Source organism: Trematosphaeria pertusa (genome assembly GCF_010094035.1).
Source record: "Trematosphaeria pertusa strain CBS 122368 unplaced genomic scaffold BU26scaffold_1, whole genome shotgun sequence".
Classification (NCBI taxonomy): domain Eukaryota; kingdom Fungi; phylum Ascomycota; class Dothideomycetes; order Pleosporales; family Trematosphaeriaceae; genus Trematosphaeria; species Trematosphaeria pertusa.
Genome location: NW_022987212.1, coordinates 4,964,421 through 4,984,679, shown reverse-complemented (window position 1 = coordinate 4,984,679; position 20,259 = coordinate 4,964,421). Strand labels below are relative to the sequence as shown.

At 55.3% G+C, this 20,259-nt stretch overlaps 12 protein-coding genes across 12 annotated transcripts; 3 read left to right on the top strand and 9 right to left on the bottom strand.

The window, feature by feature from the left end:
* Window positions 1-660: 660 nt before the first annotated feature.
* Window positions 661-1,685, bottom strand: BU26DRAFT_44233 (carbohydrate esterase family 5 protein). Its single transcript, XM_033824500.1, has 2 exons — window positions 1,442-1,685; window positions 661-1,393 (listed from the first exon to the last, which is right to left on the bottom strand). The coding sequence occupies exons 1-2, from the start codon at window positions 1,601-1,603 to the stop codon at window positions 827-829; spliced, it is 729 nt and encodes a 242-aa protein (XP_033692463.1). The 5' UTR covers window positions 1,604-1,685; the 3' UTR covers window positions 661-826.
* Window positions 1,686-2,384: 699 nt separating this feature from the next.
* On the bottom strand, window positions 2,385-3,994 carry BU26DRAFT_44237 (putative polyglutamate biosynthesis protein). Its single transcript, XM_033824501.1, has 2 exons — window positions 3,738-3,994; window positions 2,385-3,689 (listed from the first exon to the last, which is right to left on the bottom strand). Exons 1-2 carry the CDS (start codon window positions 3,890-3,892, stop codon window positions 2,741-2,743), a joined length of 1,104 nt encoding a protein of 367 aa, XP_033692462.1. The 5' UTR covers window positions 3,893-3,994; the 3' UTR covers window positions 2,385-2,740.
* Window positions 3,995-4,395: 401 nt separating this feature from the next.
* On the top strand, window positions 4,396-5,859 carry BU26DRAFT_446926 (S-adenosyl-L-methionine-dependent methyltransferase). The gene is made up of 2 exons (XM_033824636.1): window positions 4,396-4,907; window positions 5,039-5,859. Exons 1-2 carry the CDS (start codon window positions 4,760-4,762, stop codon window positions 5,740-5,742), a joined length of 852 nt encoding a protein of 283 aa, XP_033692461.1. The 5' UTR covers window positions 4,396-4,759; the 3' UTR covers window positions 5,743-5,859.
* On the bottom strand, window positions 5,803-7,999 carry BU26DRAFT_44021 (MFS general substrate transporter). The gene is made up of 3 exons (XM_033824379.1): window positions 7,485-7,999; window positions 7,078-7,437; window positions 5,803-7,024 (listed from the first exon to the last, which is right to left on the bottom strand). The coding sequence occupies exons 1-3, from the start codon at window positions 7,634-7,636 to the stop codon at window positions 5,863-5,865; spliced, it is 1,674 nt and encodes a 557-aa protein (XP_033692460.1). The 5' UTR covers window positions 7,637-7,999; the 3' UTR covers window positions 5,803-5,862.
* Window positions 8,000-8,089: 90 nt separating this feature from the next.
* Window positions 8,090-9,269, bottom strand: BU26DRAFT_44128 (uncharacterized protein). Its single transcript, XM_033824450.1, has one exon. The coding sequence runs from the start codon at window positions 9,176-9,178 to the stop codon at window positions 8,363-8,365; it is 816 nt and encodes a 271-aa protein (XP_033692459.1). The 5' UTR covers window positions 9,179-9,269; the 3' UTR covers window positions 8,090-8,362.
* A 324-nt stretch (window positions 9,270-9,593) lies between these two features.
* On the bottom strand, window positions 9,594-10,630 carry BU26DRAFT_44157 (uncharacterized protein). The gene is made up of 3 exons (XM_033824466.1): window positions 10,468-10,630; window positions 9,992-10,414; window positions 9,594-9,943 (listed from the first exon to the last, which is right to left on the bottom strand). The coding sequence occupies exons 2-3, from the start codon at window positions 10,370-10,372 to the stop codon at window positions 9,854-9,856; spliced, it is 471 nt and encodes a 156-aa protein (XP_033692458.1). The 5' UTR covers window positions 10,373-10,414; window positions 10,468-10,630; the 3' UTR covers window positions 9,594-9,853.
* Window positions 10,556-11,148, bottom strand: BU26DRAFT_44044 (uncharacterized protein). Its single transcript, XM_033824391.1, has 3 exons — window positions 11,133-11,148; window positions 10,911-11,083; window positions 10,556-10,863 (listed from the first exon to the last, which is right to left on the bottom strand). The coding sequence occupies exons 2-3, from the start codon at window positions 11,001-11,003 to the stop codon at window positions 10,687-10,689; spliced, it is 270 nt and encodes an 89-aa protein (XP_033692457.1). The 5' UTR covers window positions 11,004-11,083; window positions 11,133-11,148; the 3' UTR covers window positions 10,556-10,686.
* On the bottom strand, window positions 10,994-12,468 carry BU26DRAFT_44171 (uncharacterized protein). The gene is made up of 3 exons (XM_033824471.1): window positions 11,543-12,468; window positions 11,133-11,245; window positions 10,994-11,083 (listed from the first exon to the last, which is right to left on the bottom strand). Coding segments are annotated over exons 1-2 (813 nt in total). The 5' UTR covers window positions 12,355-12,468; the 3' UTR covers window positions 10,994-11,083; window positions 11,133-11,244.
* Window positions 12,469-12,607: 139 nt separating this feature from the next.
* BU26DRAFT_514133 (alpha/beta-hydrolase) lies at window positions 12,608-13,647 on the bottom strand. Its single transcript, XM_033827771.1, has one exon. The coding sequence runs from the start codon at window positions 13,534-13,536 to the stop codon at window positions 12,682-12,684; it is 855 nt and encodes a 284-aa protein (XP_033692455.1). The 5' UTR covers window positions 13,537-13,647; the 3' UTR covers window positions 12,608-12,681.
* A 490-nt stretch (window positions 13,648-14,137) lies between these two features.
* Window positions 14,138-15,899, top strand: BU26DRAFT_514132 (NAD(P)-binding protein). The gene is made up of 4 exons (XM_033827770.1): window positions 14,138-14,669; window positions 14,720-14,862; window positions 14,910-15,108; window positions 15,157-15,899. Exons 1-4 carry the CDS (start codon window positions 14,237-14,239, stop codon window positions 15,495-15,497), a joined length of 1,116 nt encoding a protein of 371 aa, XP_033692454.1. The 5' UTR covers window positions 14,138-14,236; the 3' UTR covers window positions 15,498-15,899.
* Window positions 15,900-15,942: 43 nt separating this feature from the next.
* BU26DRAFT_514131 (glutathione S-transferase) lies at window positions 15,943-16,955 on the top strand. Its single transcript, XM_033827769.1, has one exon. The coding sequence runs from the start codon at window positions 16,177-16,179 to the stop codon at window positions 16,858-16,860; it is 684 nt and encodes a 227-aa protein (XP_033692453.1). The 5' UTR covers window positions 15,943-16,176; the 3' UTR covers window positions 16,861-16,955.
* Window positions 16,956-16,997: 42 nt separating this feature from the next.
* Window positions 16,998-18,892, bottom strand: BU26DRAFT_514130 (alpha/beta-hydrolase). The gene has a single exon (XM_033827768.1). The coding sequence runs from the start codon at window positions 18,869-18,871 to the stop codon at window positions 17,279-17,281; it is 1,593 nt and encodes a 530-aa protein (XP_033692452.1). The 5' UTR covers window positions 18,872-18,892; the 3' UTR covers window positions 16,998-17,278.
* Between the last annotated feature and the right edge of the window lie 1,367 nt (window positions 18,893-20,259).

Genomic DNA, 20,259 nt, shown 5'->3' with positions numbered 1-20,259 from the left:
GATCTGCGCAACGAACAAGGCTCTCTGTGCGCAAACCTTGCGGTGATTTTGTAGGGCTTGGATCTGATAGACCTGACTTGGTAGAGCGCAATGTTTCCATTCTCTTTCTAGATGTTGAGACTTTAAGGAGGCCTCGCACACATGCCACTAAGATCTTCTGTGACCTTTTCACGACTAATAACGAGTCCATCTGTAGAAATTACCATTCCTGTTAGTCCAGTATCCTCACTATGTTGAGCAATAGGGAATTTCATGTTCCATTCCGTTTCCGCCTTGTGCTACCCCTCAGACTCCGCTGGTACCCGGAATACTACCACAAGCAAGACCACGATCAAGCATCGAACGTACCGAAGACAAAAACGGCGCAACTTTCTCTCACAGGCCCCGTCAAGCATAACGGACCTCAATCCATGCATAGCCAAAGAACCGAGCCTCCAAGTCACGATACAACTATCTGTTTCACCCTGAGGCGGATCAGTCGCAAAACCCCAACCAACGCACCACACCTGCCGCATGTTTCCAAACGACTTCCAAATCTTCAAACGCTCTAAAAATAGAAAGTGTCGAAACTTTGTATCGCGAAAACTGCCGTTTAAGGTCGGCTATGTAAGAGCTGTCTAAGGTAAGGCTGAGCGAGAGTCTAAGGGCGGGATGAAGCAAGAAGGTCGAACCAGCCGAATTAAAAATTGAAGCACTACTCAGCCATGTATACGAAGATGCAAACTTTAGGTATGAACAGAAACCAAAAACTACCCTCAAGGAGACTCATATGCTCCCCCCAAACCCAAACGCCTCGAGCCCACTTTACACCCTCAAGCCTCTTCCCCTAAGCAACCATCCCCACCGGCCGCTTCAGCACCCGCATCTTCCTTTTAGCCTCTCTCTTGATATTCCTCGCCTTAATCGTCGCCATCGCGCCCTGAATCTGCCCATTCAAGAACTCCACGCCCTCATCCGCCCTCTGGCCATACGTCAAATGCGCCGGCAAAATCGTCAGCGACCCCCTACACACCAGATCCCCCGGCTGACAGATAATCATGGTCTTTTCCTGCGGGAACCCCGGGATCTGGCTGTTATCCTGCTGCTTCTGCGTGTCGCCGTAGAGCACGACGCCGGCGATGCGGGCCTGCACCGCGGGGTCGAGCGACTCGATTGCGCGATGGTTGACGGCTGCGCCTTGCGAGTAGCCTCCGGCGACGATGACGCTGTCGGGGCATTGCGAGGCCATGGCGTTGAGCGTGGAGGCCATGAGCTGCGCGCTCTGTTGGTCGGTGCCGCCGGGCAGGGCGTTGGGCGCGAGGGCCGCGGCGTAGTCGATGCCTTCGGTTGCGACGTTGTCGGCGCCGAATTGGGCTTTGATGCCGTCGGAGGTGGGAGGGCCGGCGATGGTTCCCTAGGCATGTCAGATGACACTGGTGCAAGGCGAAGAAAGGAGACATACCATGTTCCCAGCCTCAGTGGATCCACGTGCCCACGCGAACAAGACCTGCCTACAACCACCTTGAGAGAACTCCTTCGATGTGGTTTGTGTCTGGCGCTTCTCAACCGGGCCAGCAGTAGCCAGTCCCGCAAGAGCCAGCGTGATGAAAGCCCGAGTGTACATGTTGCACGGCAAAGCGAGCTTATGTGAACGTCCCTTATAGATGAGCGAGTGAATCGAAAAGGTGTGTAGAAAAGAAAGGAAATCTGGCACCGGTGCCTGAGGAAGAAACTATTTGAACTGTTTGCCACTAACTACTGATCAACTGTGAGGCAGACGGCCCTCAGCTTCCTTTATACTCAGCACATCTTTCGAGGAACACACCACAACCTCGGTATCTGAGCCATCGAACAGCCAAGAACGCACAGAATCCTTTGCGTACAGCAGAGCGTAGGCCGAAAATAATGCCAGTAGAGTGCGGAAACATAACACGGCGCTGGGCACCGATCTGGAGGGCTCAGATCTGGTGAGCGCTCGAAATACCGAGGAAGGTGTTGACAACGATTGGCTGTGAACGTTCGAACCAGTATGTGCTAAGGCCATCGGCATGATGGCGGGATGTGAGGTCACACAGGACGTTTGTCGTTTCACCCTTGCGACACCGTTGGTATGGTTTGAGCGAGGGCCTTCCCGGGACGTTCCGCTTGGCAGCAGGTGCCGCCTATGCCAGGCAATTTGAATGGTGTGACCTCAGATTGCTAAGTTAACATCGATAAATCCGAAATCCGTAGGTTTGGTCTATTACTACCGCAGCAAGCCTGTTGGTGAATGTAAAATCGGCCGAAAGGGTTCTAGCACTACTACACTCCCAGCCGAGGCACTGCTGTGTAGACCCACGCTCGGCTCGCGGCAGTTGGTGCTTTCATCTGAGTGGGTCGAGAGGGTTTTTGGACATACATGGTACCTAGGTAGGAGAGTGCCTGATATTCCGGATCGCGCATATGGTGCGTAAAGGTAAGCCAAGGCTGATGGTCGATCTTGAATAGGTTGCAGGGCAAACAAGCATTAATGATAGCTAGAGCCTGTTCCCAGAATAGACGGCCGCAAAATGCTAGCGGTGGAAGCCCACTACTAGATGGCGAATTTGTTCACTGAGAAGGCTATAGCCTCCCAATGCATGCGACTGGCGGCCAGAATTCCGGGATACCACGAGGTTTGAATCGCTTTATAGACGACCGCCAAGGTGGGCTGTACGGCAGAGCGGTTGTCGAAACGCGGCAGATGGAAGGCGTGGCCGGGATAGAGACGGTTTGACAGTCCTTAATCTCCATTATCCACATCCACCACAATCTGGCCCTGGTCGCCCAACTCCTTGTGGACCTCGGTACCAAACCCTTCGCATAGCATTCCAAACCTTCTCTTCACCCACTCATGGTCGGTGTCGGCCTTGTCCAGCAGATTGGCCTGGAAGCGCTTGATGCGGCTCGGAAAGACTTCCAGCCTCCTCACCCGGAGTCTCCGTCCCTCTGCACCCTCGCTCTTCTGCACTTCCACGCGCCATATCGCGGAAAGATCGTTCCGGAATTTTGCATTCACCGCATAGTCGTCAACAAAGTCTCCACATCCGTATATAATGAGCCTCCCCTTGTATACCTCCACGCCCTGGATATGATGCGAAGAATGCCCATGTATCATGTCGACGCCGCATTCATCAATGAGAAAGTGCGCCAGGCTTTGTATCTCCTGTGCCGGCATCCACGCGTAGTTGGGACCCCAATGTACGCTGAAGACCTTCAAGTCCGGCTTTACGGCGGGTGTGGTGAGGAGCTGCTTGAGGCGGTTGCGCGTTGAGGGGAGGTAGTCGATGAGGTGGAATTTCGGAACGGCGGACCAGTCTTCGGGGTGGTCAGAGGCGGAATAAACGTGTACCGTGTATGCGTCCTCGCCGTCCTTCAGGCCAAGCACAGCGGGCTGCAGAGCCTCCTCACGGGACTCGCCCGCGCCGGCGAAGGGAATGCCTGCGTCCTTTAGCTTCCGCACTGTATCGAGCAATCCCTCCTCGGAGAAGTCGAGAGTGTGGTTGTTCGCCAGCGACGCGTAGTTGATGTGCGCTTCTTTCAGACATTGTATGTTGGCGGGGTGCATGCGGTAGTTGAAGACCTTGTCGGGCCATGGCTTCGGATTCGTAGTGATGGATGTCTCGAGGTTGATTAGGTTGAGGTCGGCGGCGTGGAAGAGCGGGAGGGTGTTGCCCCAGGGCGACTTGAAGCTGGAAGAGTGAGCGGAGTTTGGTTCAGGACGGGCGGGGTGCCTCTACTTGTAATTCTTCAGCGCCGCATTTCCAGCTACAAAATAAGCGATGAGCTCGGCTTCCTCGGGGCAATAGACGTGTGTCGGGAGCAGCTGATCTATAAGTCGGCCCAGCATCACATCGCCGACGAAGTTGAGGTGGAAGCGGATCGGCGGCGGCATTGCGGGTATGCCTCGGCGCAGTTCAGTCGTTCGGCGGAGCGAGGAGTATCAAAGGGAGATCAATCGAGGAGCGGCGAGACATGGCTGGCAGAGCGGTGGTGAGACTTGAGCTTTGAAGTCTGCCGTTTGTCTTCCGTCATCTGAGCTCGAACGATGCACGCCTTGGCACGCACTACCCCACAAAGCTTAGCCATCACCTACGGACTGTAGCCAGCATAATATCCACCAATTTCATAGCCTTTGCCCCAGTGCATTCTGATCATCTTCGACATCTTGTCACAATTCGACCCCTCCGACAGCGCAAACGGCGCACATCTGCTCGGCTTTGACGGTCTATTGCGGTAGCATGAAGTATAAAGCTGCTGCCAGGCCTCTGGTTTCTGCTCGGAGCGGAAACGGAGATATCAAACGGGCTTCGCCATTGACGGAGACAACTAAGGCGAATGGAATTATATATATAGCACGGCGATCCTGCAGGGCGCCGGATCGTTGCATTCTCGCGAAGCGGCTATACCTTCCTAGGCAATCCGAACGGCTCGCGGGAGGTGCCCTACGGTAACTTGAAAAGTAGCCTGCATAAGGCAGAAGCCGCGCTGCGAGTATGAGAAGGCGTGGAAATGCCAGACGCCTCGAAGTGTGCAGCTTTGTATCTCCGGCCCGCATACGTCACTATGGAGCTGGGAGCTTTAAAACCGGGGTCGATTTCTCTCGATCGAGCTCCCTTCTCACCACTACTCGAAGCTCTTCAGGAGTGCTTTACGACCCAAGTCCACAGCTCTACGAAGGAATCCGAGATCAGCCTGCCTCTGCTGAAGCCTCCTTAATTCAGATCGGCCCCATCTTCAAGATACTACGCACGAGTACATCATGTCTGCGCAGCCGCAGAACTACACCCAAGGCCACCACCGCGCGGTAACAGCGAACCATGCGACTCGACGCGCAGAAGTCGAAGGCGCCTTTGTCCTGCCTCATTTGAAGCCCGACCATCACATTCTCGATGTCGGCTGCGGACCAGGTACGCACGCCACGGTACACACCAGCACGGCTTTCCATTGAAGGCCTTCAACTCGCTGAACAAGCGCGGCATGCGGAATGACTGCGCTATACCAATTCAACATACATGCTAACATCCCGCCCCCTCCGCAGGCACAATATCCACCAGCTTCGCCAAATACGTGCCCTCCGGCACCGTAACCGGCATCGACCTGACCCCCGAAGTAATCCAGCAAGCCCGCGAACTGCTCTCCCACCAATCTCCCCAACCCACCAACGTAACCTTCTCCACGGGCAACGTGCTAGCCGGGCTGCCCTTCGCGGACGCCAGCTTCGACGTCGTCTTCTGCCACCAAGTGCTGAACCACATCCACGACCCGGTCGCGGCGCTGCGGGAAATGAAGCGCGTGTGCAAGCCCGGCGGCGTCGTGGCCGCGCGCGAGGGCGACTTCCCGTTCCGCTGGGTGCCGTATCTGCCCGGCATCCAGCTGTTCCAGAAGTATCTGTACGAGATGGTGATGGGGCCGACGGACCACGCGCACCCGGATAGCCCGCCGCATCCGCCGGGGCACCGGTCGGGGAGCCTGACGCATGTGTGGGCGAGGCAGGCGGGGTTCGATCCGCTGAAGATCGAGAAGGGGGCGTCGGTGCAGCTGTATCGGACGCCGGAGGAGAGGAAGCCGTACTGTGAGCTCATGACGGGCAGGCTTGTGGCGGGGGGACATAAGGACTTGTATATGAAGCTGGGGGCGAGCGAGCAGGATATCGAGATGATGATTACGGATTTCAAGCGCTGGGCTGACGATGTGGATGGGTGGCATGCCATTTTGCAGTGCGAGACTATTTGTAGAGCGTAGAGCGCGGAGAACGAATGCGGACCCAATATAGCATTACTGCTCGTAAACACCGCTCTAAAGAACTGATCCAAAGCCACACCCAGCCAGCTCCCGCGCAGCTCTTTTTCACAACCGCTACGCTTACAACTCCGCATGCGTCCGAATCCCCCACTTCTCCAGCACATTATGCCTATGCCAGAAGCTGCGATACCGCTTCCCCCAATAGAAGAACACGGGGGTCGTGAGAATCATAGCCGCGCTCACGCCGCCAAACACATAAAACACGGTCGCGGGCCCAGCCTCGGCCGTCCAATCATTCACAAAATAGCTAAAGCCATAGAACAAAAAGTTCTTGAACACCATGTTTGCGATGAAAATCTCGCTGCTCATGTCGCGGTACGCGTCGATGATGTACGCGCCGCTCGCGATGGCGGCGCACACGATGCCGAAGAGGTCGACGCCGTGGAAGGTGGCGGTGGCGTAGTAGGAGTAGAAGTTCTCGCACATGTAGCCGAAGACGAAGAGGCCGACGACGGTAAGCAGCGAGGGGATCATGCCGATGAGGCGGTACTCGGGCTCGTAGACGCCGCCGTTTTTCTTGGCGCACCATTTGATCAGCGGGTCGAGCGTGGCGCCTAGGAAGATGGAGCCGAGCAGGCCGCCGAGGAAGGGGCCTAGGGAGAGGTAGCCGACCTGTGCGGCGTCGAGCAGGTAGGGCGGTGCCATGAAGATCTGCGCCATGTCGTAGGATTGCGCGACGAAGAAGGCGGTGAGCCCGCCGGTGACGATGACCATCCAGAGGACAGCGAGGTTGGCGCACACGGCGAAGGGCGCGATCACCAGCTGGAGGAGATTGTCGTCCGAGTAGGTGCCCGTGAAGATGGCGAGTTCCTGCACGAACGTCTTCTTCGGGCGGTACGCAGGACTGGTGGAATTCGCCGTCTCGACCTTGACAACATCGCTACCAGACTTTGTGTCAGAGCCGCCGGCGTGGCGCTTCTCGATGGCAGCAAGGTCCGCGAGGTGGTCATCGGCGAGCTCGTCGATGTCGTACCGGTGGTCGCGGTTGTACGCCGTTTCGGGGCAGAAGAGATAGAGCATGATGGTCTCAAAGGCGGTGAAGGCGATCAAGAGGTGGAAGAGGTATTTCCAGCCGAGGTTGGTAGCGATGGGTCCGACGATGATGGCGGAGAAGTTGGAGGCGGCGCCGAGAATGAACTGGATGACGGTCATGTATGTGCCACGCTGATGGACGAAGAACAAGTCGCCGATCAAGGCGACCACGACAGATTCAAAGGCAGAGCTAGCCGTGCGTTAGCTGTGAAGCGATAGCCTGCGCAGTTAGTTGGAACATACACTGAACCACCCTGGATGATTCGACCTGCGAGCAGACCGTCATAGGTGTTCGTCGCGCTGACAATAATAGTACCAAGCAACCCAAAGAGACTGGCAAGGAGGAGCATTGGCCGTTTTCCCCACTTCCGCGAAGCGGCTGAGACGAGCGGACCCGCGCAGCCCGTCACGAGAAGCATGTATCCCGAAATGACGGTGATGTCGCCGACGCTTTTGTTGAACTCCAGGGCCACGACGACGAGGACGGGCGACATAAGCGGTGACAGTACAGCAGCGTATATGATGGAGCCGAATGCGATGATGGACATGACGACTAGCTTCTTCGACGTTGGCCAGTTCAAGGGGTCATTGGGGTCTTCGGAGCTGCGGCGGTGTTAGAGCAGCACCCGATGGCGTAGAGGGATACATACGGTTGAGGGATGAGGATGATGTCGGCATTACTGCCCTTTCCATGCTTCAGTCCTGCTGTAGCCTCTGACCTGTGGTGCTCCTCTTCGGACAGGATCACAGTTGCCGGCACATGCTGGAGGTGCTTGTCCTCGAGGATGCCGAGGAAGCCCATGGTGTCCAACTCTTTCTTCGCTTATTCCTCTTCAAGGTCCCTGTTCTTCAGCCTCGTTTCGAGGTCTCTGGAACCGTATGGGATGAACAGTAGTAGCAAAAGTGGAAAAATTGGGATGAAGTTTCAAGAAAGATCAGCGCGCGGGACATGCTTAAGAGCGCTGCCGACCCATGCAGCTTAGATATAGTACGAATCTGCGGGGACCCAGTCCCTCGGGGCGCCCGCATGCACCGCTTGAACGTTCAGACCTCGTCGTGGCTGTTGCACTCCCCTTGTGGGGTTGCCAATTCATCTCCAGGCCCCACAAAAAGAGCAGCTCGTCCGAAAAACCGCCAGGCATTCGTTGGAGACACCCTGCCGATAGCAGCCTCGCTTAAATCTCGTTCACTGTAACTGCATCACCTGCAGGGTCAGATAGTCAATATGAACTGCATGGGGCGTTCAACGCTGCTGACGACATTGATTGCGGCACTGCGTACTGTATACAGCCAGCAGTCTATGGACGACAGGAAGACGCAGGTCAGCGACGGAGCAGCGTGAGAAAAGCGCCCAGGTACCCCAACCGCCAAGGGGCTTAGGGCAGCCACCGGTTGTGGAGAGAGGCACGAGCTACCCCGCAAGAGCACTCGTCCCAGCATCGCCCCACAGACCACGAGTCAGCAGCGACGGTCGCGAACACAAGAACTGCCCATGTACCGGGCGCCAGGCTCTCCAAATGCCTAGATGCTACTCCAATGCGGCGCGCGTGCCTGTCATGAACTGGATGGAGGCCGTGACGATGCTCAGGGTGACGTCGACTTCCGCCTCGTCCCGTGGGGCATATACCAGCACGTAGTTGACCGGCAGGCTGAAGCCGAAGAGCTTCCTCAAGACGGCGGCGCCCGAGAAGGCGTGTCGCTGTCCCCACCCGCGCTCAATGACCTTCTTGCAGTCGGCCGGGTGTAGGACGACGTGAATGCTCCCATCAAGCCCGGCGTGTACGTGCGAGATCTCGCCGCGCGTCTCCCGGGCCACGCCATGCCATTCGCGCGTCGCAGCAACGAAGAGCGCAACATGCTGGCGCTCGTACAAACTCCGCTTGACGTCTACCAGCCCCATCTGTTGTGCCCTCTCCCCCAACTCTGCAAAGCGGCGAATGAGCTTCTGCCGCACCTCGTCCGAGGGCAGTTGTTCGAGCTGTCGCTGTGGGACAGGATGCGGCCCGATTCTCGGCCGCGACGAGCTTCGTTTGGGCGGGAAATCAGAAGGCAGGAAGCCTGGTTCGTCGGCGAGAAGCAGCTGTTTGTTGTCGTACGGGACGGTTGAGAGCTGCTCGCGGGAGAAGACGCGTAGAAGGTGCGCTGCCAGCCAGCCGCCGACGTTATAGGGTAGACCGCCCGGCCCATATGAAATATAGGTGCGGTAGTCGTTGATAGCGACCGGTAGCGCGACGGCGACGCCGAGCGTGGAGAGGATCGCGGTTCGATGGGAACGGAAGATTTCTGCGAGCCGTCGGCCATTGAAGACCTCGGTAAGGCTATCGAAGGTCAAGGAGGATGCCATGATGCCTGTGGTGAGTTCAGGAGCCTCATCTTATGGAGATTGTAAGTTCTTTATACGTGGGTGCAACTGGCTGTGGTGTGAGGCTGGTGCGATGGGTGAGCCGGAGTCGGAAGCGGCCGGGGAAGTCCGAGCTCTCGCACGAAGCTTGAGCCGCATATGGGTAATCCAAGTTTCCTCTTCGCAACCCTTTATCTTATGTTACAAACAAAATCCAAGATCAGTAACCCTAGCCTGTAAAGCCCCTATCCCTTAAAGTCTCCAGCCCTTGAAGCTTCCAGCCCATTGCGGACAGCCCCCATATTGAGAACCCACAGACAGGGTTTGACCTCCCAGAACCTCGGGTTTGCAACCTCGCCCGAGCATGCGCTATCGCAGGAACCCAGATTTCGTATACAGAGCGATGTGGCAATGACCTTTACACGTTCGCTCGCGTAGAAGGGTGCTAAGCCAACGCGTGTCGTGTCAGCTGGCACCGTCCAACATCACCCTTCCTGGCCCGCCTTCATCGACGCCAGACTCGAGAAGCTCTCATTGATCCAGCAGATACGTCTCGTGGAACTCTTTGACCTGCTCATTGGCACCGCCCAAGCCCTTCGGTGGCAAACCCATCACCGTCAGTCCTTCGAGAGATCTCGCTCTGCTGACTTCGCAAGCAATTAGCCCAGGTAAACGTTTCTAGCCGCGATAGTACGTACGGGCAACATAGGTTTGGCTTGGATCAAAGGCTTGCGATAGATCGACCTTGACTCTATCAAGTGTCATTCCCTGCAGATGTGTCAGCGCCGAAGGTGTGATTCGAAGGATAGAGCTTACCTGGGCCTTGTGTACCGTGATTGCGTAGCCAGCCATCAGCGGGATCTGCGTCCGGGAAAGAAGACTGTATGGCTCATCATCGCCATATTCATTGGTGGTGCAATCCGCGTATATCGTTCGTTTAAGTGCGTTGTGGTCGAATTCGACAACCGGCCAGGGCTGATAGTCGTTCTCTTCGACGAAGTCCTTGATCTGTTGTTGACGATACCTGGCATGGGAGCCACCAAGAATGGGCACTCCCGAAGTTTCCTCGTCGTCCCTGTTGTCGCCTTTTCTGGGCATCCACTTGCTGTCATAGTGCTCGAAGTCTACGATCGTTCCCTGAGACCCGTTCACGAGGCCTGCGGTCGGTTCAAGGTTTTGCAAAAGAACCACCCGCATGCCCACCTTCAACTGCACCTGTCGTTCGTACCGATGATCTTTCTACAATCTACGGTGAGCTGTGGGGATCGGCTTAAGAAACAAGACCCACTTACCAGAGCGTCAAGGGTTCTATCCCCATGCCTCTTCTTGTACTTCTCAAATTCCTTATGTTTGTCTCTATGGTGCGGTTTCCAACTGAAAAAGTCCTTGCATTTGTAGTAAAGAGGCTGGGAAGGGAGTGCAGCGATCTTCTCGTTATTAAGCCTATCGACAGCGTTGCGTTTTGAGAAGATTTCAATTGCAAGATTTTGCTACTAACTGAAAAAACATGCTTAGATTAGTGAGCCACGAATGGTGACTGGAGGGCTGCGGGAGTGCCTTCTGTCGGAGTACCTATGCTTCAGAACGAGAGCATACATACCGATGCGTATTTGCTGGAGAATACTGATGAATTTTTCATCGCTTTGCCGGTGGATCTTGGTTAGTTGTACGTGCTCGAAGTCGCAGTCCTAGTCTTATCAGCGTCCACCCCAGAAACACAGCATCCGCCATTTACCTTCCATGCCTGACTCCTAAAAGCCCATTTATCAATATCATAGAATGTCAGTTGCGAGCACCTGCGGTTGTGGCATTCATATTCCGTGGGCATCCATTTGTGGTTCCCGACAAGCTCTGATCCGCATTCAATATACAGGACCTGAACGGTTTAACCGGCGACAGTTGGCAGAACTATGCCTGCATTAGCATGCCGATTTTCGCGAGTGTAGCACATACTTACATCCCCGGTCACGATGAGCTGGATGCCACCGAAAGCCTCATCGTTCTCCCTGCCCTCCTTCAGCACGGCGTTTAGGCGCTCAAAGAAAAGATTCTCGACCATGCTAATTTCATCTATGATAAGCACATCAGTCTCGGCGAATCGCTTGAAGATTTTCTTCCCATGAGCGCTTGATTTCAGTGCAGCTAGAGGTTGTTTGAGGCTGTCCGGTACCCAACCCGCAAAACTCCTGTCAAGTATTAGCAGCTGCCTAACGATTTGAAGACGCTGAAATCCAAAAGGATCTTCTCTCCCGGCATCGGAGCGACACGACGGCTAGCCTTGAACAAGATCCAAGAAACTGTAGGCCTCAAAGGCCGGGATGTTGGGGGAAGGCAGAGAGGAGTATACGAAAGAACCCGCCCACATACCAGGTCGTGATGCCACCGATGTTGAGTGCGGCAATATTTGTTGGCGCAGTAATGCGGACCTTCTTTCCTTGCGCTTTTAGCTCCTTCACAAATGCCCTCAAGACCGTAGACTTCCCGCATCCAGCGGAGCCCGTGTAAAACACATTATGACCCTGAAGGATGAGTTCCACCACTCTTCGTTGTTCGTCACAAAGTTCAGGCTCGACGTCGACTGGAGCAACGCCCGACTTCACAGGGTGTCGTGAAGGCGCAGGGGGTGTGGGGCATCGATGGTCGGTGCGGGCTCGCTTCGAAGCTTTACGGGGTGCCGGCTCGGGACTAGATTCTATCTCGAAGGGGGCATGCTGAGTGCCATCTGGCGCCTCCTTCCTCTTTGGCGGCCTCCCCTCCGTCTTCTGTCGCTTATCCGGACTCGGAGACTGTGACCTTGCGTGTGTCCTCTTTGATCCTAATCTTGCCGGTTCGATTGGGTCGATCACCATGACCTTACCCCCGGCACATAATATCTTCAATGGCTCCGAGCCTTCTGGATCCCAGTTTGATGGAATCCAGTCTACTGGCACCAATTCTTCTAGATCCACATCTTCTGGGTCTAATAATTCCAGTTCCAATTTTTTTCTGCCTGCCGGATCTTCGTGAATTGCCGCGTTATAGATACGGCCTGAGCAGCGCCTTCCTGGGGATGCATTCGGATCCGTGGCCTGACGGTATGTCTTTCGAATCATGCTGAATGGATGGTATGGGGTTGGAGACTGTTGCTCTACGGAATACCTAGGACGCGGGCCGCTTCCGCAGGGAGACGGAAAATCCATGGTCCCAGTATTGGAAATCAGGATAAGAACTTGAGAAAGAGTTGTTGGAGCAGAACTCAAGAAAGAACAAGCGCAGGTAGATTGTTACATGAAGGGCGGTATGAGGGGTCAAACGCGTGCAGCAGACGCATGATACATGGTCGGTCGGGAGCTTGGCACGCGCCTGAGAGGATGACGTAATGTCTGTCTCCGTGCAGGTGCCCATCTTCATATCGCACAGGTCCGTGCCAGCGCTCAATCCGTTCAGAGCGGAAGTTGACTCGCGGACTCGACAGCTAGTGGCCTAAATCCATCCCGGATGATGTATCACAATGCAGTTCCCTAGACCTACTCGACGCTCTCGTTACGTCGCAAATCTCCACCCCTCTTCATCAACTCAACCTTCTCATCATCTCCCACCAGCTTCTCAGCAAGCGCCGCATCGCGTTCGCTGATCCCAGCGCACTTCAAAATGAACCCGCCGATCAATCGTTCAGCCTCGAGAGAGTTCCGCCTGAGCGCATGATCATCGCCATTGAATAGCTTCAATTCTCGATCGCCCCTCGGGCCGTATTGCGCGAATAGCCTCTCAGAGCAGCTGTAGCTCAGCGTGCGATCACCTGTGCCATGAAGCAGCAACACCGGCCTCGGCGCGAGCGATCGGACTCCCTCAGTCTCTGCGGTTTGGCTCGCGACAGTCGCGCATCCGACCACGCGCAGATCCGGTCCCCCGACCGTGAACACCGGAGCTCCCCCAAACGACCATCCGATGAGCACGAACTTGTTGATCTGATACTGTTCTTCCAGCTGCTGCATAGCGGCCAGCACGTCTCTAACGCAGTAACGATTCCTCGCGGGAAACCGGTAGTCAAGTCGCAGGACCGGGACAGGCCGCTTCAACGACGCCAGCTTGTCTGCGAGCGAGAGGTAGATTGAGGATGGCCCGACAACACCGCCCCCAGCTCCGGAGAGAAGAATCGCGGCGGTGTTGCTGGGGGACGCGGTCGTAGATGGCGGAAGGTGCAGGAAGCCCGGAACAGCGCCATCCGGACCATCGTCAACTTTGATGGTGAGCGGCTTGACGATGCAGGGCTTCGCAGCGTTTGGCGGATGCGAGAGACCAAGGTAGTCGTCGAGCTTGGCTGGCTTCGACGGCGTATTTGGTCGGGAACCCGACGATAGCGAGGTAGCTGGCGGTGCCATCTTGGTCGCAATGCTTCTGAATGCCGAGACAAATTTGTACATGGATTTCGTGAAGCCTAGGCGATGGCATTCGGTTGATAGACCCGCTGCGATTTGCCACTCCCCTCATCGTGATGTCACTGGTAGTAAAGACCGAAGCATTGCACCATTTGGTTGCTCACACTCCTCAGATGCAAATTGCAATGCTGTGCGAGATGTTTGAAGATGGGTCTATGGGTAGTGCACTATGAGTGGCTTGCCGAGGTTGATATGTCGCTCACTAAAGACTACTGGTCCTGAAGGCCTATATGACCTGGTACCGTCCGACCGCACTTGCGACAGGTTCGACTACACTCCTGGACGGATGCAGGGCCGCGTGATGCCACCCGGGTAGGGAAAACGCGTAATCACGTGATATTCACGTGTCCGTCATGCTGTCCTTTCAGCATCGCGCAGATAGCACAGCAGCAATACTATAATCCGGCCCAATGGTTGTGCTAGGCCATAAACGTACAGTAGCTTCCGGCACAACATTGTTGTTTTCGTAGTGCGTTAGAGCACGGGGTGTCTGCGGGGTTTAGCCTCGGGGCGTCGCGAGACCCTCACCTCAGCTGGGGGCCTCGTACCCTTCGACGCGACCTGCTAGCGTCAGAACACCAAAGGATGCCCCCGTGAGACCGACTTCCATCCCTCTTACGCGTCACGCAGCAGGGGATCCATCATGGCTTCGAAAATCATTGGAGTTATTGGAGCCGTCAAATCGGTGGCTACCGAGCCCGTTTTCGCCGGAGGGCTGTTGTACCTGCTTACGCGTGGGCCACTCCAGGTCCGCGAGCGCATTCTCCAGCCCTTTCAGAGCAATTTACTCTCCAATAATAGCGTCACAAGACTAGCTGCCTTCATCACCGTCCTCAAAGTCCTTACTGCCGCCGGAGTGCTCAAGCACATCAACCGCGCTTTGAATGCGCTCGCGCTGAACAACTGGAGCTTCAAACGACCGGGCGCGCCGTTCAAGTTCGGGCCGGAGAAGGAAGAGCTGGTTGTGATCACGGGCGGCAGTTCGGGCTTTGGATATGAGATGGTGAAGGGCTTCTGCAAGCATGCGAGGGTTGTTGCGCTGGATGTCAGTCCGTTTCCGCCGGAGCTTGAGAGTTGTAAGTCGCGTCGTGTTGTCGCGACTGACAGTGTGTCTGATACGTTGTAGTGCCTGGCGTCCACTTCTACCGCTGCGATGTTACCGATACCCCAGCTGTGCAAGCGGTGTGCAAGGAGATTCGAGACACGCACGGCGATCCGAGTGTCCTCATCAACAATGCTGGAATTGGAACCGCAGGGACTGTACTTGACGTGAGCGTCGTCGCATTCGAGCAAAAGTTGCTAGCTGACGCCCGTAGACAAGCAACGAACACACCGAGCAACTTTTCAAGGTCAATCTCATCTCCCACTTCGTGCTCATCCGGGAGTTTCTGCCGGGCATGCTCCGGATGAAGAAGGGTCACATCGTTACTATTGCTTCGATGGCGTCTTTCCTCGCCGGGGCCGGTTTTCTAGACTATTGCTGCTCCAAAGTCGCAGCTTTATACTTGAACGACGGTATTCCACCATATCCCCTTTGAAGCACTCTGCGCTCACGAAGTCCAGGTATCCGCGCAGAGTGCCTATCCCGCTACGAGGGCGGCGAAGGCATCTGCACGACGTCCGTCCACCCAAATTTTCATGCTACGGGCATCATCAAAGGCGTGGAGAAATCGCTCCAGAAGCGCGGCCTCCGTATTGATCCGCCGATCAATGTATCGAACTTGGTGATTGAGCAGGTGCTCAAGGGTAAGAGTGGGCGGATCCATGTTCCGTTGACCGATGAGCGCTTTAGTGGTCTGAGGAATTGGCCACTGTGGTTGCAGGACATCGTGTTTGGGCTGCCATGGAAGAAGAAGCGAGTCGAGAAAATAGATCCAGTATTGGAGGGAGCAGAGGGAAAGTAAAAAGTAGGCAGGCAAGAATATCCGCCGTGTGGTCTTTCGATGCAGCACAGGAGCAGTTGGTTCGTTCCTTGATTCACAGGCCCGGGCCTTTGTCCAACTTATTTACGTCTGCGACCTGAATACGACACAAGGTATAGCGCACGAGAAGAAAGTGTTTACTCTACGCAACGCTGGATCAAATTCGCTCGTGTTGTTTTTATCTTCGGACGAACTTGCCCGGACAAAACTCGGCAATCCGTCCATCATCCAGTACCGGTACTCTGAAACGATCGACAGGTCGCACAAATAACAATGACACATCGTGATTCGTCCCGATCGAAATATGCGGTCCGTGTCTTCTAGGAAAAAGCGCGGCTTACAAACCGCCTCTCACATACTCAGCCCCTTCGGCCAACTTCGCAGCACCGAATGCCCGAGCATGGCTCATCAGGTACCACTTTTCGAACGTGGACATGCGCGATAGGGAATCCTGATGAATAATCCCATCAGCCTCCTCGGAACGCCTTCCATCCGATTGGCTGCTTTCCTCTATGCTCAACTAACTATATAATAACCCAAAGACGAGAAGAGCTTACCTAGACATCCATCAAACAGTCCAAAGGCCTTCCACACATTTCCACCTCCTCCAACATCAACATCTTTTCCATCCCTCGCCATCCAGCCACCCCCAGCATCCACCATGTCCCTCCAACCCATCAAGATCTGGGGCCAACAGGGTCCCAACCCGCCCAAAGTCACCATGATCTGCGAAGAGCTCGGCCTCCCCTACACGCACGTCCCCATCCAATTCTCCGAAGTCAAGAGCCCCGAATACCTCGCCGTCAACCCCAACGGCCGCGTCCCCGCCATCCACGACCCCAACACGGACCTCACCATCTGGGAGTCCGGCGCCATCATCGAGTACCTGGTCGAGAAATACGACAAAGAGCACAAGATATCTTTCGCGCCCGGCAGCCCCGAGAGCTACCTCGCCAAGCAGTGGCTGTTCTTCCAGGTGTCGGGCCAGGGCCCGTACTACGGGCAGGCCATCGTGTTCCAGCGGTATCACCCAGAGAAGGTGCCGTCGGCGGTGGAGCGCTATGTGAATGAGATCAAGCGGGTTACGGGCGTGCTGGAGGGGCATTTGAAGAAGCAGAAAGAGCAAGGTGGTGGAGAGGGGCCGTGGCTTGTGGGGAATAGGTACTCCTTTGCGGACCTGGCGTTTGTGCCATGGCAGACGATTATCAGTTTGGCGGTGAAGGACGAGGGGTTTGATGCAGAAGAGTATCCGGTTGTGAAGGAGTGGTTGGGGAATATGAATAAGAGGGAGGCGGTTAGGAAGGTGATGGAGCCGGCGATGGCGGCGATGGCGGCGCGGCAATGAGCTCCGAAATGAGAAGCTGGAAGAGCTTAGTGACTCCGGAGGGGCAGGGGCGTAGTGCTAGATTATAGAGGGCACTGATAGGTGGGAGGCAGTAGGAGCTAGATACTAAAATAAAAGATACGAAGCTTTTGAATAGGTGCTTTACTCTGTTGTGGTTGCTTTACGGCACTCGTGATGGCCAACGTCGCTCCCTTACCACAGCTTTCGGGCGTTGGCTCATGCCCAGAAGAGATCGAACAGGTACGGCGAGATCGCATCGAGGTGAAGACATTGATCGATCTTCAAGTCGGGCATGATGCCTGTTTGGCTACAGAAACGCCGATGAAGGGTAAGGAACCCCCTTCACATATTCGCGGCTGATCGTGATGCATTTGCGTCGCAGTACGGCCATGGTATGTACATGAAAACGAGTAAGCTGCTAATACCACAGAACCTTATTCCAGAACAAACTCTTATCCGTCGCAAGGTCATCGTCCGCAATCGAAAGTGTAGTGTTGAAGATGATCTGCGTCCCAGCAGTCGAGTTCTTTTCGTTGTATTTGGGCCAGTAGAGCTTGTCGTCAGCCCACATCGTGTTCGGGTCACCTGTGAGCACGAAGGAAAGGAGGTACTTTTGCATTTGGACGGCGACCGTGGCATCGACGCTGCTGCTGCCCATGCCTCCTCCTGCGCCACCGGTTGGTCCGCCGGTCGAATTCCCCGTGGTGGAGTTCGATGAGGACCCTGTAGAGGAAGAGAGGGTGTATGTGGAGTACCAGTAGTAGCTCTGATCGGTGCCGTGGGTCGCGGAGCCGAGTGCGACTTGTGCGTTCCACGTGTTGTTCTTCATAGCATGGGTGGCGGCGAGATTATGCGCGGTAAGATCAAAGGACTGCTTCATATCGGCGAAGCGCAGGCCGGGCGACGAGTAGTCCGATTCTGGGTACAGCTCAAGGGCCCTTTCCACGACGTCGTCTGTAATGGCCGGGAAGAAGATGCGAAGATACGTGGAGACGTCTTCGGTGGTGTTAACGCCGGACCATGCTTGCGAGTTCGCTTCATGCAGCTCGTGGCTCAAGACGAGCGGGCCGGAGAAGTTGAAGCGGCCTTGGTAGAACTGCGCTTCGTATGTATCTGCGATGATGTCTCCGTCCACACGCGGCTGGAATTGGTAGGTATACGCGTCCACGACGTCGTCGGCCGCCGTGCTCAACGTGTCGAAGTCGATAGCGCGCATGCAGTCCAATTTTCCGCCTTCGCATCCGGCTTTCGATGAAACGTTGAGCCAAAACTGCTCAGCGTGGTGGTGACCGGCGCCGGGGACGAAACCTGGAGACATAACATAGGCCTGCTTGAACAGCTGCTCCGCGCGACCAGCGAATCGCGTCATCTGGAAGAGGACCTGGGAGGCGCCGGCGGAAAAGCCCATGGCGGTGATTTGGTCCGCGTCGCCACCGAAAGCACTGATATATTTGCGTGTCCATTCGAACGCCTGCTGGACGTCCCAAATCGCCGTATTGGTCGTTCCGCCTTCATGCGCATACGTCGGTCCGTTTCCGAGTCCGGTGATGCCGAGGCGATAGTTGTATGCAACAAATACGAATTCCGTCGACAGGTTGAAGAGGCCTTCAGGGGTATTCTCGGACTTGGATCCGCCAGTAAAGCCTCCGCCGTACGTCCAAACCAGCACGGGCAGCTTCTTACCCTCTGTGATATTAGCTGGAGCCCAGACGTCCAGGTACAAGCAGTCTTCAGCAGAGCTGCAGTCCACATCTGAGGCTGCGAGGTCGCCGGTGTTGATTTCGGTCTCAACGGGCGGCCATTCGGGCTTTGCCCATCGCAAGTCACCGGTTGGCACGGCGGCAAAGCGTATGTTTTGGTACTTAAAGTACCCCAGGCTGGCGTTTCCAGCGGTCGGAACGACGGTTGTGTAGTCGAGGGTTATTGTTGGAGTGGTGCCGTTTGTGGTTGCGGTCGGAAAAGCTGACACGAGTGTCGCTCCCAGAAGGAAGACGCTATATGCAAATCGCATGGCGATTTAGGAATACTGGAAACGAAACGAATGTGGGCGGGGAATGAAACGGGACGGATGCTGTAGCACGTTATGGGATTTATGTTATGGAAGACATGGCGATGTCGATTTATCTTCGTACGTTTACGTCAATGCGAACGCGTGGACTCCTACGCGTATTCATTGTACCTACGCCTGTAGGCTGGCGAGGAAGAAGCCTCCTAAAAGATGGTGTAGTAACTATTCATGGACGGGCCTAGATTTGGCTCCGACAGGTTGCAAATAAAATAATTCAGGGGTGAACCTAAGTATTCGTCATGCCGTGCGCAGGAGCCTCTTGAATGCACAGTGGACCTGTTGTACGAGGAGTCCAACCTTAGAACACTTTGGACACCTCGTGGAAGGCGCCGCAGAAAGCCAGGACCCATATACATGTGGTGGGTTGTTCTATATAGGGTAGCCGTACACCAAAAGAGGCGTAATGGTGCAGCTGAGGAAATCGAGGATGACCTTGGCGAGCTCTGTTTGTACGATGCTTTCTCTTCCGGTGAAGACGGGAAGGCTATATATCGGTTGTCTCTGAGTCGGCCCGAGAGCTGACGGTGTGATTGGTAGCCGGGCCTAGCTTCATTTTCTCATACCACCGGTACGGGCGCGATATGCCGGATAACGTACTGTGAAAGGAGTAAAGAGGCGCTTAAGTCTCGCAACCTAGAATCTTGTGCAGAGGTCAAGACTCAATTTGGAGATAGTGTATCGTGACCTGCGTTGATATCGTCATCGGCGGCCTACTGAGCCCAGTATGTGGGGCAGGACAATTAGTGGTAGCTAAGGAGTTAGGCTAAATCAAACGATCAGCACCGAGTACCGATGAATAGCCCTTCCCACCGCGCATGAACACTTGTTCTCAGTGATATCTGTGTGGTATTCGGCCCGATCGCGCTGGTCTCCATAAGGCGGAGGCTTTGGGCGGCGTAGCGTCTGTGCTCACTATCGTCGAATCCGTCGCACACGTCACCAAAATGACTCTCGTGCAAAAGCGCCACAAAATAATCTCAACGCCTAATTCGAGAATTTAGGTATATCCGCGGCCTCCTCAGCACTCTGAAAGAGACGATCGAAGTGCAGGAATCATCCAATGACACTTAGTCCGCTCCGTTACTGCAGGTGAACGACAACGATGGCCTCCTCCATCAATTCCAGCAGCTTCCGGGCCTTCTTGACTTGCAGATCCGTAGTCCGCCTCAAGGAAAGGCCTCAAGAAGCTTGAAAGTGTCCTGAAATGGCCATGCAAGGAATCCGAGGCGCTCAAATTGCTGAACGCCGTAAGGGCCTTTTCAACCTCGCGTTAGAGGACAACTATATTCGTCCTTCAAACGTCATCCACGGTGAGATGAGAGACTTATCCG

Bases quoted from the DNA above. Each gene is read 5' to 3' on its own strand.
- BU26DRAFT_44233 (XM_033824500.1), bottom strand. From the start codon at position 1,603: ATGTACACTCGGGCTTTCATCACGCTGGCTCTTGCGGGACTGGCTACT. The intron at 1,394-1,441 runs GTATGTCTCCTT...TGACATGCCTAG, and splicing joins CCACTGAGGCTGGGAACATG to GGAACCATCGCCGGCCCTCC.
- BU26DRAFT_44237 (XM_033824501.1), bottom strand. From the start codon at position 3,892: ATGCCGCCGCCGATCCGCTTCCACCTCAACTTCGTCGGCGATGTGATG. The intron at 3,690-3,737 runs GTAGAGGCACCC...TCACTCTTCCAG, and splicing joins GCGGCGCTGAAGAATTACAA to CTTCAAGTCGCCCTGGGGCA.
- BU26DRAFT_446926 (XM_033824636.1), top strand. From the start codon at position 4,760: ATGTCTGCGCAGCCGCAGAACTACACCCAAGGCCACCACCGCGCGGTA. The intron at 4,908-5,038 runs GTACGCACGCCA...CCCCCTCCGCAG, and splicing joins CGATGTCGGCTGCGGACCAG to GCACAATATCCACCAGCTTC.
- BU26DRAFT_44021 (XM_033824379.1), bottom strand. From the start codon at position 7,636: ATGGGCTTCCTCGGCATCCTCGAGGACAAGCACCTCCAGCATGTGCCG. The intron at 7,438-7,484 runs GTATGTATCCCT...ACACCGCCGCAG, and splicing joins ATCATCCTCATCCCTCAACC to CTCCGAAGACCCCAATGACC. The intron at 7,025-7,077 runs GTATGTTCCAAC...ACGCACGGCTAG, and splicing joins ATCATCCAGGGTGGTTCAGT to CTCTGCCTTTGAATCTGTCG.
- BU26DRAFT_44128 (XM_033824450.1), bottom strand. From the start codon at position 9,178: ATGGCATCCTCCTTGACCTTCGATAGCCTTACCGAGGTCTTCAATGGC.
- BU26DRAFT_44157 (XM_033824466.1), bottom strand. From the start codon at position 10,372: ATGCGGGTGGTTCTTTTGCAAAACCTTGAACCGACCGCAGGCCTCGTG. The intron at 9,944-9,991 runs GTAAGCTCTATC...ACACATCTGCAG, and splicing joins TCACGGTACACAAGGCCCAG to GGAATGACACTTGATAGAGT.
- BU26DRAFT_44044 (XM_033824391.1), bottom strand. From the start codon at position 11,003: ATGCCCACGGAATATGAATGCCACAACCGCAGGTGCTCGCAACTGACA. The intron at 10,864-10,910 runs GTAAATGGCGGA...TGATAAGACTAG, and splicing joins TTAGGAGTCAGGCATGGAAG to GACTGCGACTTCGAGCACGT.
- BU26DRAFT_44171 (XM_033824471.1), bottom strand. From the start codon at position 12,354: ATGGATTTTCCGTCTCCCTGCGGAAGCGGCCCGCGTCCTAGGTATTCC.
- BU26DRAFT_514133 (XM_033827771.1), bottom strand. From the start codon at position 13,536: ATGGCACCGCCAGCTACCTCGCTATCGTCGGGTTCCCGACCAAATACG.
- BU26DRAFT_514132 (XM_033827770.1), top strand. From the start codon at position 14,237: ATGGCTTCGAAAATCATTGGAGTTATTGGAGCCGTCAAATCGGTGGCT. The intron at 14,670-14,719 runs GTAAGTCGCGTC...GATACGTTGTAG, and splicing joins TCCGCCGGAGCTTGAGAGTT to TGCCTGGCGTCCACTTCTAC. The intron at 14,863-14,909 runs GTGAGCGTCGTC...TGACGCCCGTAG, and splicing joins CCGCAGGGACTGTACTTGAC to ACAAGCAACGAACACACCGA.
- BU26DRAFT_514131 (XM_033827769.1), top strand. From the start codon at position 16,177: ATGTCCCTCCAACCCATCAAGATCTGGGGCCAACAGGGTCCCAACCCG.
- BU26DRAFT_514130 (XM_033827768.1), bottom strand. From the start codon at position 18,871: ATGCGATTTGCATATAGCGTCTTCCTTCTGGGAGCGACACTCGTGTCA.